This window comes from Musa acuminata, chromosome BXJ1-10 (genome assembly GCF_036884655.1).
Source record: "Musa acuminata AAA Group cultivar baxijiao chromosome BXJ1-10, Cavendish_Baxijiao_AAA, whole genome shotgun sequence".
In the NCBI taxonomy this organism is placed as follows: domain Eukaryota; kingdom Viridiplantae; phylum Streptophyta; class Magnoliopsida; order Zingiberales; family Musaceae; genus Musa; species Musa acuminata.
In genome coordinates this window covers 23,709,522-23,725,442 of record NC_088336.1, presented here as the reverse complement: position 1 = coordinate 23,725,442, position 15,921 = coordinate 23,709,522, and the positions used below count along the sequence as shown (strand labels likewise).

General features: G+C 41.0%; 3 protein-coding genes and 1 long non-coding RNA gene across 4 annotated transcripts; 1 reads left to right on the top strand and 3 right to left on the bottom strand.

Moving 5' to 3' along the window:
• Positions 1–3,962: 3,962 nt before the first annotated feature.
• LOC104000912 (cysteine-rich repeat secretory protein 55-like) lies at positions 3,963–4,854 on the bottom strand. Its single transcript, XM_009423065.3, has one exon. It carries the CDS (start codon positions 4,826–4,828, stop codon positions 4,055–4,057), a length of 774 nt encoding a protein of 257 aa, XP_009421340.3. The 5' UTR covers positions 4,829–4,854; the 3' UTR covers positions 3,963–4,054.
• A 4,564-nt stretch (positions 4,855–9,418) lies between these two features.
• On the bottom strand, positions 9,419–10,303 carry LOC104000993 (cysteine-rich repeat secretory protein 55-like). Its single transcript, XM_009423160.3, has one exon. The coding sequence runs from the start codon at positions 10,282–10,284 to the stop codon at positions 9,511–9,513; it is 774 nt and encodes a 257-aa protein (XP_009421435.3). The 5' UTR covers positions 10,285–10,303; the 3' UTR covers positions 9,419–9,510.
• A 740-nt stretch (positions 10,304–11,043) lies between these two features.
• On the top strand, positions 11,044–13,794 carry LOC104000914 (ACT domain-containing protein ACR9). The gene is made up of 6 exons (XM_009423068.3): positions 11,044–11,342; positions 11,623–11,838; positions 11,917–12,022; positions 12,557–12,899; positions 13,101–13,385; positions 13,467–13,794. Exons 1-6 carry the CDS (start codon positions 11,189–11,191, stop codon positions 13,611–13,613), a joined length of 1,251 nt encoding a protein of 416 aa, XP_009421343.2. The 5' UTR covers positions 11,044–11,188; the 3' UTR covers positions 13,614–13,794.
• A 1,526-nt stretch (positions 13,795–15,320) lies between these two features.
• LOC135595605 (uncharacterized) lies at positions 15,321–15,910 on the bottom strand. Its single transcript, XR_010480523.1, has 2 exons — positions 15,771–15,910; positions 15,321–15,670 (listed from the first exon to the last, which is right to left on the bottom strand). It is a non-coding gene; the product is annotated as an uncharacterized LOC135595605 (long non-coding RNA).
• Between the last annotated feature and the right edge of the window lie 11 nt (positions 15,911–15,921).

Sequence of the window (15,921 nt, the reverse complement as noted above, 5' to 3'; positions counted from 1 at the left end):
TGAGTGTGACTTGGCAATGAATTTGTGTTCCATCACAGTGTAGATCTGGTCATGTATTCACTCGAGTCTCCTTTTTTTAGTTATATTCTTGTGATTAGCACATAAAGAAAAAGGAACAATGCAAGTTAATTCACCCCCATAACATGATTGTTTTTTTATAAAAGAAGTAATTTTATTACATTAAATGACATATATGATAGTCATATAACTATCATATATGATAGTCATATAAAAGAAGTAACAGTACGCAAACTAATCCAATTACCTCAACAAATTACATATTATTTTCCTTATGATCTTAAGCAAGAAAGGTAATACTCAGTATGGCTCATAATAATACATGATGAAAATATTAACCAATATATCTCGCACAGTTTATTTAGAAAAGTCTCAAATAATTAATTTTTACTCATAACATCCCTCTATCTTTGAACCTGTTCAAGTCAATTCTATTGCCGTCTCAATCTCTTCCATCTCGGGATGATGGAATAAGAGGAGAATAAAGAAAAAGAGGCAGAAAGGACAATCGCAACGGAGGCATAATGGAAAAGAGGGGTGCTAAGAAAAAAAAGGAGAGAAGATGGAATCGAACTAATCTTTTGGTTTGACACAAATCACAAAAATAAGATTAAAAATTCAAAGATATATTTATTCGTTTATAAAAAAAAAAGATGGAGGTCATCCAGTAAAACCAATCAGTGAAAGGTTTTCTAGATAATTTGCCCATATATTATATGGTAAAAACCAATGTGAGCCATCACAGACCTCATACATGGTGAAGTATGCATCATAAGTCAAGGACACTGATATACTTTTAGATCCTGGAAAAACAGTGGTAAAATTTCCTAATAACATCAAGCTAAAAGATTTAGAGGAAGAGCTAAACATTTGGCATGAGGAACATATAATCATTGACCATACAATGACTATATGAAAACAAACCTGAATTGTGCACAGGTTGTAGCGTATACTGTGGAAAAGAGGTTCTAAGATTGTTCCATGGGTTAAGCAAGACTTAAAAATAGATCTTTTTTGTCAATGATGATACAGACATGATGAATGCATAAGGTAGGAAGAGCTTGAATGAGACACCCAGTGTCTCTGGCACACCTGTGGCATGTAAATCTAGCCATGAAATATCGGCAAATGATGTTTGACTGATGAAACAAGAGGAATCCAACTAACAGAAGTTTGAACAATTAATTGAAAATTGTATCTTAAAAATTTTCACTTTAAAAATAAAGGATCACAAGAAAAAGATAAGTCCATGATTCATCGAGAAGAAAAACAATTATGACAAATAATTGGTTAGGTCTATCAAAAGCCAAGAAGATAATATCCTTGATAGCGTTCCAATAATTAATCTATATGATATCTTACAAAATTTTAACTAGGTATTGACTGCTGAATACTTGACAAACTTTCTTTTATGAAAAAATATCAACTAAACTTCTTTAAATCGTTCTCTTAAGCTTGTGACTTTTCACATTCCTTCCTTTCCATAGCTTGCTTTATCCCTTTCTCTCCATCTTTATATGCTGAGGCATATATCATATATACATTTGCAGGACAGGCCTTAATGTCTCCATTCCACCTCAAGCTGCTACTGCAAGATCTTCCATGGTTGATAGTTCTCTTTAGTCTTATCTTGACAAAGTCCACCATCATCATTTATGATATTTTTATAATTATTCGATCTTGCTAGCAGTATAAAGTCTATACGCTTCTTTCAAGATATACTATCGCTCTCTTGATATGTAAGGCGTCAGGCAGAGAGGAAGGAAAAGCAATTACCTTCATATCAGAGCGAGCATAATCATATAGTTTCCTACGTACCACCCTCAGCTTCATCCTGATCCATCTCAACTCAATTGAACATCCAAGGCCTATTTCATTCGTCTTTTGAGGCAAGACAACAATGTAATGCAACATAGACAAGAAATAATACTAAATCAACAACATGCAAAGTAATCTTAAAAGGTTGCTACTCCAAAAGAAAAAGAAAAATACTCAGTTGCTCCAAAAGGTATAGAGGACATCCACCTTCCGATAATACACAAATTTCTTTTATGCGTCTCAGAGCATTTTAAGAAGTTATGCTTACATAATCTCATGAAGATTGAACCATGTTCTGTGAGCTCACTAGACTGTTTTACTAGCATTCAGTACAATCATGTCTACAACATCATCAACAACAACAACCCAACCCATAGCAGCAGTCAACTGTTATCTCCCACAAAGATCGAATCTAACTCATAAGAAGCAAGTAGTTTCACCTGATGTGTGTCAATTCTTGCAGAATATTTCTACTATGTTATCTTCATATTAATATTCTTCTTAAATCCAGTAAAATTTACTAAAACCTCCAAAACTAAATTTTTTCCTACTTTGATATAAGCTTAGAAGAAGCAAGAGATCGCAGTAACATAAAATGCTTCACAAACAAGAAGGCTCCTCTTCCAAAACCTAATATAAAGTTTAAGCATAGGAAACATAATCTTTATCTATATAAGAGAAGAAAATTATGCTTTCTTTTCTTAAACCTAGTATAATGGATAAATTTATCTAGGATACAAGCAATAGTTACTATATGTAGCTGGATGAACTTGACAAACATCCATGATTATAACAAATTCAAAGCATCTTGATCAATAATCAATGTCTTATTAAAAAGGATAAATAATTATACTTAGTTGGTCGGGCGACGAATCGAGAGAACTAATAATTGTCAACCCAAGAGAGATAGTGACAGGAGGAGATACCAGGTAATTATTCAAACGGTTGAGAAACGAGTGTTGAACTGCTTTTGATTGAGTGCAAAAGTACTAAAATGAAAGAGACAAGGAGGGGGGGTTTATTTCATTTCAATAGCAAATTCTATAGCAAGGACGAGGGCGACGACAAGAATGAGACTTCTTGATTGTACTATCACCGGAGGCGATGGAAAAATAGAAATTTGAGCGTCAATCAACTCGATATGAAGCCTAATCATGTACAAACAAATCCAATGATTTAAATTGACAGTCACACTCACGAGTTTGAACTCAACCTAAGTCGAATGGGCTTGGGCAGCCTTTCGAGCCACCAGATATGGTTTATCATTCAAGCTTAATTCAAAGTTTGAAAGTAGCCCCCGCAACCATACCAACCGCATCATAACGCCACTACTCTTTCTTGCTCTGGCGGGGCCATTATATCTACCCATGAAATGTAAGGTACCGAAGCGGGTATTCGACTTGCAGGTACCAAAGTATTTTCGCCATACTGAGCCAATTACTTAATCAGACTGGATCTAATTTTGATTCCCATTAATTTTCGTCAAACAAGGCGACCTATTTCAATCAGAATAACTATATACTATTGGCTGTCTCTGTTGACTATTCGTTGGTTTTGCCAGCAGGTATGGAAAGATGACCAGCATTCACATTGACTTTAGGCATTAGACACCAACAAATCCACTTCTAGACATCTCTTCAGACGTACACATACTTCATGTCGATGAGTGGCATACATTTTAACAGCCATGAAGGCTGAGAACTCGATAATTGTTCGTTTATTTCATCTTCAAATAGTATTTCAGATTGATAGTGCCATGTTCCATAAGGTGGAACGGTGGACTATATATTCTTGCAGATGCATGTTACTTACTTCAACATTTATTTTTCCTGTATTTATCCCTACATTTTCTTGCGTTACAGACAGTGAACATGTCAAAGAGATTCAGTCCCACATGATGAACAGACTCACGCACAGAGAGATATAACGATTGAGATCCCGAGTGTAATAGTTTAAGCTTTTGCTGACTTTAATCATGATGTGAGAGAGATAATGTTTCCAAGTTTGCAGGTTGCGTTGATATCATATTATATTGTGCACGATCAGTTTATATCGCTTTGTTTTGAGATCCATCAAACGAGAAATAAAATGAAGCTACCGGTGCTTCTCATATGGATCACAACATGTAGGTTCAAGAACTCTTTATTCGCTTCTTCATATGGATTACAGTAGCATCGTCACTTTCTTCACCATTAACAGGAGAAGAAAACAAGATGGCCTATGGATGCAAGGTGGCCTTGTAGTAGGTACCAACTGCGGCAGTAGTTTTGGTGGAGTCGAGAGGGAAATAGAAGGGATAAATCTCGTAGCGCACCATGCAGCTGCTGTAGAGAACCCGGCAACCCTTCCGGTATTGGCAGTAGTCAGGGAACTTCTCGACCGCCGACGACAAGCACTGGGCGCACGTCAGCTGCTGCAGATCGCGCGTGCACTGTGCCAGCGCGTAGATGGTGATGTAGGGGGTGAACTGCAGTTTGGCCCTCCCGAGCGCGTTGTTCCCCGGCGCCACCGCGTCCGCCCTCGCCCGGCCCATCACGACCCCCACCTTCTTGTCGAATTTCTCGGGGTCCGTCGCGTTCTCCACGTTGTAGAGAATGGTGGCCACGCTGGTGTCGGACTGCCCCACGAAGTTCTCGTTGTCGTAGCGCATGAAGCAGTAGTCGTACCAGATCCGCCCGTCGGCTTGGCTCGGGCATGCGGTGGTGGGGAGCTTTTTCGCTGCGTCCGCCAGGCACGTCGAACAATCGTCCGCGCTGACGTCGCCTCTGCATTGCGCGAGGCCGTAGATTCCACTGGCTCCTTTGCCAGAAGAAGCAGTCGCAAAGCCACCAACGGAGGCCCTCGCGACGAGGTCGGCGAGGACGTGATCGATGTTGGCCTGGGTCTGCTTGCTCTTAAAACTCTTGCTGCAATACTGCGAGATGGAGTCTGCAGCAGCAGCCGATAATGGAAGCAAGAGAGAGAGGAGGAGGAGACGCTGAAACAAAGCCATTTGGATAAGGCTAAGATCTGCGAGCTCCATTGGCCGGCCACCCAGCATGTTATATAGAGTGGATGCACCATTTGCAGCATTTGTTGACCATGGATTGATTCAAACATGATTGGTGGAGGCGAAGAAGAAAGATACGAACTCCAAACAGTAGCATTTGTATTGGTCGACTTGGTAATATGATCCAGAAGCATGAAGCACCAGAAGTCCACTTCCAGATGTTGCTGGGTCGAGTTAGGCAATCTCCATGTTGAAATATTTATTCTATGTGCTTCAGTTCCTTGCACAAAGATGTGTTTTCTTCTGTTCTAGATTAGCTTTTATGTCGCTTACTGCGCCTGTTTTGGTCGTCATTTGGTGGGCAAGCAATATCACTGGTTTCTTATTACAATTCTTTGCTACAAGTCTGTCAACTTAACTCTATTCGAAATTATTTTCGATGAACGTCACTCTCCTCAGAAACAAAGAAAGTGTACTGTGCCAGCCAACCCTGCGGCATCCCCCTGTAACTTGCGAGCCATGGAAGTCGACTAAGTCTGAGAACACGTAACCTATCTTCTTCGCGTCACTAAGGAGGAGGACGTCCACGTCATGTGCAGGCTAATTGGGTCGTCATTGGCCCACGTTTCAGATAGCGCCACCTGGTAGACACCACCGACGCTATCCATAGTGACGTGGCCTGAGAATGTAGCGGCGGCCGACACACCATATAACAACGCACCGCGACGACGGGTGGGGGGAAGCGAGAGGAAGAGGGTATGGCGAGTTTGTGGGAGTGAGGGAAATCTGGTCGGGATCGAGCAGCGTTGGAGGAGTGATGGTGGCGATGAGCGAGGACGCAGTGGTCATCTAGTCGGCCAAGCGGGCCGGGGAGCCCACCGTCGTTACCGTCAACTGCCCCGACCAGACCAGCCTCCAGTGCGACCATTGTCGCGCCATTCTGGACTTCGGCCTCTACATCACCGAGTGTTGAATTGATTAATAATAATTATCTAGATAGTTACAGGTAGTTATAAGGTAGTTTCTATATTTAACTCAATCATAACTGACATGATAGAAATGAGGTAGTTACCACTAGGTCTTATAAAGAAGAAAAATGATGTGTGTGCACATAATAATATCTTATAAGTGTCTTGTTTTATCTCTTATTTAAATATTATAATAGTTTTCTTGATCAAAAGGATTCTTTTTAATTACTTCGTAATATTATATTTTTATCTTTTTCTTGCTCTTCATCCTTAACATTTGTAATATCAGAGTTAAGTTTCAATCTAAACTAGGCATTATGAATTTCGATGGTAATTCTATGTCACAACCCCTTATTCTTATCTTCTCGGATAAATGTTATAAATTTTGGAGTACCAAGATGAAGACTCTATTCAAGTCTCAGGACTTATAGATAATGAATATATAGATCCAAATGATGAAATCAAACTGAGGAAGAATATAAAGAAGGAATCAAAGACATTGTTCTTGATTAAACAAGCTGTACATGAGACAAGCTGTACATGAATTGCAGTAGGGACACCTTTAAGAGTAGAAATTATGGAGTTAAGATTCTTTGAACACCGACCATGTTGGTCATCTTATGCTATGATCAATCGATTAAACGAGTATAATGTTTAGTAGTAATTAGATCTAAGACTCCTCATATTTATCATAACTAAGGCATTTGAGAGTGAAAGTTCCCTGTGGCATGGCTATATTCTTCTATGAGTGTGACTTGGCAATGAATTTGTGTTCCATCACAGTGTAGATCTGGTCATGTATTCACTCGAGTCTCCTTTTTTTAGTTATATTCTTGTGATTAGCAAATTAAAAAAAGGAACAATGCAAGTTAATTCACCCCCATAACATGATTATTTTTTTTATAAAAAAAATAATTTTATTACATTAAATGACATATATGACAGTCATATAACTATCATATTTGATAGTCATATAAAAGAAGTAACAATACACAAGCTAACCCAATTACCTCAACAAATTACATATTATTTTCTTTATGATCTTCAGCAAGAGGAAATACTCTGCATGGCTCATAATAATACATGATGAATATATTAGCCAATATATCTCGCGCAGTTTATTTAGAAAAGTCTCAAATAATTAATTTTTACTCATAACATCCCTCTATCTTTGAACCTGTTCAAGTCAACTCTATGTCCGTCTCTATCTCTTCCATCTCGGGATGATGGAATAAGAGGAGAAGAAAGAAAAAGAGAGAAAAAGCAATAGTAATGGAGGTACGATGGAGGAGAGGGATGCTAGATTTAGAGGAAGAGCTAAACATTTGACATGAGGAACATATAATCATTGACCATACGATGACTATATGAAAACAAACCTGAATTGTGCAAAGGTTGTAGCCTATACTGTGGAAAAGAGGTTCTAAGATTGTTCCATGGGTTAAGCAAGACTTAAAAGATAGATCTTTTTGTCGATGATGATACAGACATACTGAATGCATAAGGGAGGAAGAGCTTGAGTGAGACACCTAGTGTCTCTGGCACATCTGTCCATGAAATCTCGGCAAATGATGTTGACCGATAAAACAAGAGGAATCAAACTAACAGAAGTTTGAACAATTAATTGTAAAATGTGTCTTAAAATTTTTTACTTTAAAATTAGAGGATCACAAGAAAAAGACAGATAAGTGCACGATTCATCCAGAAGAAAAAAATATATGATAAATAGTTCACTAGGCTTATCAAAAGTCAGGAAGATAAAATCCTCGATAGCATTCAAATAATTAATTTATATGATGTCTTGTAAAATTTTGACTAGTATTGAATACTTGACAAAGATATAGAGGACATCACTTGAAGACCTAATAACAAGTAGATTTCTTTTATGCGTCTTTGAGCATTTTAAGAAGTTCTACTTGCATAATCTCATGAAGATTGAACCATGTTATGTGACTTTTACCATTTGGACCAACAAATGCTAGTTCACTAGACGGCTTTAGTAGCATTCAGTACAATCATGTCAACAACAACAACCCATAGCAGCATTCCACTGTTGTCTCCCACAAATATCAAATCTAATTCATAAGAAGCAAGTAGTTTCACCTGATGTGTGTCAATTCTTGCAGAATATTTCTAATATGTTATCATCATATTAATATTCTTCTTAAATCTAGTAAAAATGACTAAAACCTCCAAAACTAAGTTTTTTTCCTGTAGATCACAGTAACATAAAATGCTTCACAAACAACAAAACTCGTCTTCCAGAACCTAATATAAAGTTTTAGCTTAGGAGACATAATCTTTATCTACATGAGAGAAGAAAATGATGCTTTCTTATATGAAACCTCCATACTATATCTTAATGAATCATCATAATAACATTGAATTATTATTGTTCTTCTAATCTCTCCTCAGATTATAATGAATAAAGTTATCTAGAATTCAAACAATAGTTTACTATATGTAGCTGAATAAAGTTATCTAGAATTCAAACAATAGTTTACTATATGTAGCTGGATAAACTCGACAAACATCCACACAATAAATATAATTATAACAAATTCAAAACATCCTGATCAATAATCAATATCTTGTTAAAAAGGATAAATAATTTATTGAGTTGATCAGGTAGATAATGAGCGATGAATTGAGAGGACTAATAATTGCCATCCCAAAAGAGACATCGGCGAGAAGAGAAGCCGAGCAATTATTCGAGCGGTTGAGGGGTAAATGTTGAACTACTTCTAATCGAGTGCAGCTCGAGCCTCCAGAATTTAATACAAACAAAAACCCCAAAACGAATCATAACGCTACTCTTGCTCAACGCCACTACACTAGCTCACGTTGAGCCATTATCGCCACCCATGAAAAGTAAGGTACCAACCGGGTATTCAACATGCAGGTACCAAAGTCTTTTCGCCATCCTGAGCCAATTACTTAATCAGACTGGATCTAATTTTGACTCCCATTATTTTTCGTCAAACAAGGCGACCTATTTCAATCAGAATAACTATATACTATTGGCTGTTTCTGTTGACTGTTGGTTGGTTTTGCCAGCAGGTATGGAAAGACGACCAGCATTCGCGTTGACTTTAGGCATTAGACACGAACAATTCCACTACCAGACATCTCTTCAGGCGTATACATACTTCATGTCGATGGGTGGGATACATTTTAACAGCCATGAAGGCTGAGAACTCGATAATTGTTCCTTTATTTCATCTTCAAATAGTATTTCAGATTGATAGTGCCATGTTCCATAAGGTGGAACGGTGTATTATATATTCTTGCAGATGCATGTTAGTTACTTCAACATTTATTTTTCCTGTATTTATCCCTACATTTTCTTGCGTTACAGACAGTGAACATGTCAAAGAGATTCAGTCCCACATGATGAACAGACTCACGCACAGAGATAGATATATCGATTGAGATCCCCATTGTAATAGGTTAAGCTTTTGCTGACTTTAATCATGATGTGAGAGAGATAATGTTTCCAAGTTTGCATGGTTGCGTTGATATCATATTATATTGTGCACGATCAGTTTATATCACTTTGTTTTGAGATCCATCAAAAGAGAAATAAAATGAAGCTACCGGTGCTTCTCATATGGATCACGACATGTAGGTTCAAGAACTCTTTATTCGCTTCTTCATATGGATTACAGTAGCATCATCACTTTCTTCACCATTAACAGGAGAAGAAAACAAGATGGCCTATGGATGCAAGGTGGCCTTGTAGTAGGTACCAACTGCGGCAGTAGTTTTGGTGGAGTCGAGAGGGAAATAGAAGGGATAGATCTCGTAGCGCACCATGCAGCTGCTGTAGAGAACCTGGCAACCCTTCCGGTATTGGCAGTAGTCAGGGAACTTCTCTACCGCCGACGACAAGCACTGGGCGCACGTCAGCCGCTGCAGATCGCGCGTGCACTGTGCCAGCGCGTAGATGGTGATGTAGGGGGTGAACTGCATCTTGGCCCTCCCGAGCGCGTTGTTCCCCGGCGCCACCGCGTCCGCCCTCGCCCGGCCCATCACGACCCCCACCTTCTTGTCGAATTTCTCGGGGTCCGTCGCGTTCTCCACGTTGATGAGAATGGTGGCCACGCTGGTGTCGGACTGCCCCACGAAGTTCTCGTTGTCGTAGCGCATGAAGCAGTAGTCGTACCAGATCCGCCCGTCGGCTTGGCTCGGGCATGCGGTGGTGGGGAGCTTTTTCGCTGCGTCCGCCAGGCACGTCGAACAATCGTCCGCGCTGACGTCGCCTCTGCATTGCGCGAGGCCGTAGATTCCACTGGCTCCTTTGCCAGAAGAAGCAGTCGCAAAGCCACCAACGGAGGCCCTCGCGACGAGGTCGGCGAGGACGTGATCGATGTTGGCCTGGGTCTGCTTGCTCTTAAAGCTCTTGCTGCAATACTGCGAGATGGAGTCTGCAGCAGCAGCCGATAATGGAAGCAAGAGAGAGAGGAGGAGGAGACGCTGAAACAAAGCCATTTGGATAAGGCTAAGATCTGCGAGCTCCATTGGCCGGCCACCCAGCATGTTATATAGAGTGGATGCACCATTTGCAGCATTTGTTGACCATGGATTGATTCAAACATGATTGGTGGAGGGGAAGAAGAAAGATACGAACTCCAAACAGTAGCATTTATGTTGGTTGACTTGTTAATGGATCCAGAAGGATGAAGCACCAAAAGTCCACTTCCAGATGTTGCTGGGTCGAGTTAGGCAATCTCCATGTTGAAGTATTCTGAGTGCTTCAGTTCCATGCACAAATATATATTTTTTCTTCTGTTCTAGATTAGCTATTATGTCGCTTACTGCGCCTGTTGTTAGGTCGTCATTTGATGGGCAAGCAATATCACTGGTTTCTTATTACGATTCTCTGCTACAAGTCTGTCAACTTAACTCTATTCGAAATTATTTTCGATGAACGTCACTCTCCTCAGAAACAAAGAAAGTGAACTGTGCCAGCCATCCCTGCGGCATCCCCCTGTAACTTGCGAGCCATGGAAGTCGACTAAGTCTGAGAACACGTAACCCATCTTCTTCGCGTCACTGAGGAGCAGGAGGAGGAGGTCCACGTCATGTGCAGGCTAATTGGGTCGTCATTGGCCCACGTGTCAGAGAGCGCCACCTGGTAGACAGCGCCGACGCTATCCATAGTGACGTGGCCTGAGAATGTAGCGGCGGCCGACACATCATATAACAACGCACCGCGACGTCGGGTGGGGAGAAGCGAGAGGAAGAGGGTATGGCGAGTTAGTGGGAGAGAGAGAGAGAGAGAGAGAATCTGGAGGGAGTGTACCGCTTGACGCCGGCGAGTGGGACGGCCTTCTATGCGGTCGGGGGGCTGACGACCGCCGTCGGATCGGGATCGAGCAGCGCCGGAGGAGGGATGGTGGCGGCGAGCGAGGACGCGGTGGTCATCCAGCCGGCCAAGCGGGCCGGGGAGCCCACCGTCGTTACCGTCAACTGCCCCGACCAGACCGGCCTCGGGTGCGACCTCTGCCGCGCCATCCTCGACTTCGGCCTCTACATCACTCGAGGAGGTCCGTCTGTGAGCTCTATCTCGACAATAATCTTTTGTTCCCCATCTGCCTTTCAATTGGCTTCTTGTTGAGTTAATTACTTCTGATTCCACCGTACTTCTATCAAAAATAGGATTTTTTTTGCTCATTTCTTTTGTTTGTAATGATTTTACGGTGTGTTTCGTGGATTAGGGTTTAGGGTTTGTTGATTACTCTGTTTTATGGCACTTGCTCGCTTCTTTCTAATTAGGCAGCTCTGCTTGTCTAATTTACGATCTAACTCTGTGGTGTTCTTTGAAAGATGTATCGACGGATGGGAAATGGTGCTACTTGGTGTTCTGGGTCGTTCCACGTTCGACCTCCGGCAACATCCAATGGCCGAGCTTGAAGAACAGGCTATTGTCTCTTTGTCCACCTTGTTCCATCCCGTTCTACTTTGACATGGCGAATAGGCCCATGACATCACAAATGTACCTTTTGAAGCTGTTCTCTGTCGACCGGAAGGGATTGCTGCACGGTAACCAACTGTAACCTATCTGTTTGGTTCTCAGGTTGGGGATTGGATTTTTCTGATACCTGTGAAATCTTAATGTAGATGTCACTAAAGTTCTCTGTGAGCTCGAGCTTACGATTCATCGAGTAAAAGTATCAACAACTCCAGATGGTAGAGTTGTGGACCTTTTCTTTATTACAGATGCCGTGTAAGTTGGATCTATCAGATATAGCTTATTGATTGTGTTGACTGCAATTGTGTAGCTGCTCTGATCTCCTAATTTCCATAGCACATAAGAAGCTAAGAACTGCTTCTACAACAATAAAACTTCATTTTCCGAGACTGATTGTGTTGGCTTTACTTTTGTAATCGTCCATTAAACTTCTGTCTGACTAGTTTTACTGTATATTTGCTGCTTCTGAACAGATAATATCGTGTCTACCAAACCAGTAATTCGACCGTATCTGTATCTCTGTCCCTTGTATAATCTCATTTGCCATATACTGCATTCTACTTACTGATTTGCTGCAATAAATACTAATCTTCTGGCTTACAGATGATGATGTACTAATAAGAAGAGCATGTGTTGAATATCTTGTTTTAATTCTTTTAGTTCATAGATTGTAACCTTACTCAATCTTCTTTGTTATGAGGAAATAGGTTGTAAAAATCCCCTGGCATATGAATAATTAAGATAATGTTTTCTTCATAATTTTCTAAAGACTTCTTTACATGTAATTAGGGAGTTGTTGCACACAAAAGCAAGACAGGATGATACATGTGGGAGGTTAAGTGCAGTTTTAGGAGAGTCTGTGAATAGCTGCGAGATTGAGCTTGCTGAAAGCTTTCAACAGGGATTTTCTTCTCTTCCGCCAGCTGCATTGGAAGAATTATTTAGGCTGGAGATGTCAGGTGGTGAAGTATGTTCGCAGACACTAAGCCCGGAGATGAAAAGGCTGAAGAAGGCTGATGTAAACATCGACAATTCTTTGAGCCATTCCCACACATTAATTCAAATCCACTGTGTTGATCAGAAGGGCCTCCTCTACGACATTCTTAGGACCTTAAAGGACTGCAGCATTCAGGTATTTTATGTTTCATCTTCAACTCGATCACTTGTCTACTCGTCTTTCATGATACTAGATAAGACCAGTTGACAAATAATTGCGGACTTGCTCTGATACTTGTTAAATGATCCCAAATGGTGCCACTATCATCAATGTCTTCAATCCATCTTATTAGACAGCAGTGTCATTCACCAATGTCTTCTATTGCTTGTTCTGCAGGTAGCTTATGGGCGATTTTTGTCAGACAAGAGAGGCTCACGAGAGGTGGACCTTTTCGTCCAGCAAAGTGATGGAAAGAAGGTAATTGATCCTGACAAGCAGGATATCCTCTCTTCCCGATTGAAGCTAGAAATGCTTCATCCTTTGAGAGTTGTAATCGCCAATCGTGGACCCGATGCTGAACTCCTCATAGCTAATCCTGTCGAATTGTGCGGAAAGGGGAGGCCCCGTGTCTTTCATGATGTCACGCTTGCACTGAAACTGCTCGGAATCTGCATTTTCTCAGTAAGCAAAATGCAGCTTCCTCTCCTGCATTACCTGACTTGTTCAAAGACTAGTCCAAACACCATTCCATGTTATGCGCAGGCTGAGATTGGCAGGCACACAGCTTTTGGGAGGCAATGGGAGGTTTACAGGTTTCTCTTGGATGACAGTGGGGAGCTGCCACCGGCAAATAGCCAGGCCAGAAGTCAGATTGTGGATAGAGTGAGGCGAACAATGATGGGTTGGTGACCAATTATTATATGCCTGAGGGTGAAACTATAAGCAGCCCAATTTGGTGTTGTACAGTGCATTTGTTGGTGTTCTTCTATACGAAGAAGACTTCTTTTCTACACCAAAGGTATTTGTTTGAATTAGTAGGCATGTTCACCGTTGTTCTCATCGTTGCAATGATAGCTCTCTCAATTATTTATTTGTCGGCCAATGCCACGGATATCAGTGTCGTCCATTGAATGAAAGCACCATGAGAACCGCATGATCTGGTGCTGATTTGCCTTTTCTCTTGGCCTGTGGGGGGCAGTCTGTGTGTGTCGTTAAGCAGACAATAAAAATGGCATGATTGATCGCTTGGGTCCCTCCAGGGAGGCATGGACGGTCAAGGAATCAAGTTGGCATTTCGAACCTGATGACATGGACATAATCTTCATCAATGTGTGCATATGAATCCAAAACATAATATTTTAGTTTAGGCCTTCCACTCTGTTGAACTAACGGCAAATCGGACGGCTCAGGTTTGCCACACCCATCCTGAAGCCCTCCGGATGATGCACACGCGTCATTCACGGGCAGTCGTTCTAACCACACACAGGCTTCTCGGATTCCGTCCTGGCCAAAAGCATCAGCATCCACAAGAATGCCATAGTTTCATCAATCAAGCAAACCCGTCACTATCAACTCGGGTTTCATCAATTCTTGATGAGGTTTGAAGGGTCACAAGACCTTCCATGTGTGCAACAGTCACCTTCTATAATCTTGAATGTGACATGCAATTGAAAACAGTCACCTTCTATAATCTTGAATGTGACATGCAATTGAAATGAACGGGCCTGCAGAGACCACTCCAAGCCACCACCGTCATCATGCATGCATTTAGAAACCATCCCAAAAACCCAAGCCCATAATGCTGACGCTCAGGCAAAAATAAAGTGAACATGAGAACATGAGAACGACAGAACACCATAAGATCATCAAGCATTTCCACCAAGCATTTCCACAGCAAAGGCAAAGCACATTAACCACCAAGCATGTTACACCTACAGGAGCAATTAACCACCAAGCATTTTCACAGCAAAGGCAAAGCGAAGCCCTTGGTGATGAAGATTTGTGACGAAGCATAATAAATGCGTGAACCGGCACTTGTCACATTTTCCCTCAACAAAACCACAGACTAACCATATAACACAAATGCCAGCAGACACCACGGTATGGCAGCACATTTGACTGTAAAAAGAACAATCCTTAAATCTACAGCTTTTAACTAACTCAAACAGCCATGTTGTACTGTCTGCTGCTATTGCTTGCATGCAATGGTTTTGGCTTTTCAACCGAACAAGTCTTTTTTGCTAAATTCTCCACACTTAATTTCTTGCTACCAAACTGCACATAAGATATTCCTTTTGGATTGCCGTACAATACAAACAAGATTAAATCTACAGCTTTTAACTAACTCAAACAGCCATGTTGTACTGTCTGCTGCTATTGCTTGCATGCAATGGTTTCCGCTTTTCAACCGAACAAGTATTTTTTGCTAAATTCTCCACACTTAATTTCTTGCTACCAAACTGCACATAAGATATTCCTTTTGGATTGCCGTACAATACAAACAAGATTAAGACTTCTCACAGCAATAATTCAGCCAAAAGAAAAATTACCAAATTGAAAATGGCAGGGTGGATCTATCCTGAGTAGGGAGAATCTCAGTTGTGAACAATCCAAAAATGGGCTAAACTTTAAGCAGCAGCTATCTTTTAATAAAATGGTATTCGATGCAAAATTAGATCAACATTGGACACCTACAAGAAAGAATAATTGGTCATTCATCCCCAAAAAAAGGTCTCCTGGGCACCACAAAGTGAGTACTTCCGCAAGCAGCAAGCTTCTCCTAACTGATGTTTCACAGAGAGCCCAGTGCAGCACCATGTATGGTAACAGCATTATAACAACCGGCGGAACAACAAATCAAACAAACTGTCGTGTTGAACAAAGGAACCTCACATACCACAAAATTTCCAGAATAAGTTGCAGGCATATAAGTCTATCTCACCAATGAAAGGATCCATGAGATCAGCCTGCCCAAAAAGCAAAAGAGAGCATTATTGAACAAGAAAGCACAATATGAAAAAGGAAGCTTGTTCAGCAACTAATATGCATATGCAAACAAGAAGATACCTTCATGTTGTGCAGGCTACATAACTCATGACCGCCCGAGCGTCTGTGATGCGGGTTCCTCTTGGAAAGTCCAACTCCAGTAGCTCGTATCACAATGAGATTGAAGAGAAAGAAGTTTGACTGACCAAATAAAAATAATCACCAAGCCAGA

Excerpts from the sequence above, each read along its gene's own strand:
- LOC104000912 (XM_009423065.3), bottom strand. The coding sequence starts at position 4,828 with ATGGCTTTGTTTCAGCGTCTCCTCCTCCTCTCTCTCTTGCTTCCATTA.
- LOC104000993 (XM_009423160.3), bottom strand. The coding sequence starts at position 10,284 with ATGGCTTTGTTTCAGCGTCTCCTCCTCCTCTCTCTCTTGCTTCCATTA.
- LOC104000914 (XM_009423068.3), top strand. The coding sequence starts at position 11,189 with ATGGTGGCGGCGAGCGAGGACGCGGTGGTCATCCAGCCGGCCAAGCGG. Across the intron at positions 11,839-11,916 it reads CCGGAAGGGATTGCTGCACG|ATGTCACTAAAGTTCTCTGT; the intron begins GTAACCAACTGT and ends ATCTTAATGTAG. Across the intron at positions 12,023-12,556 it reads TTCTTTATTACAGATGCCGT|GGAGTTGTTGCACACAAAAG; the intron begins GTAAGTTGGATC and ends ACATGTAATTAG.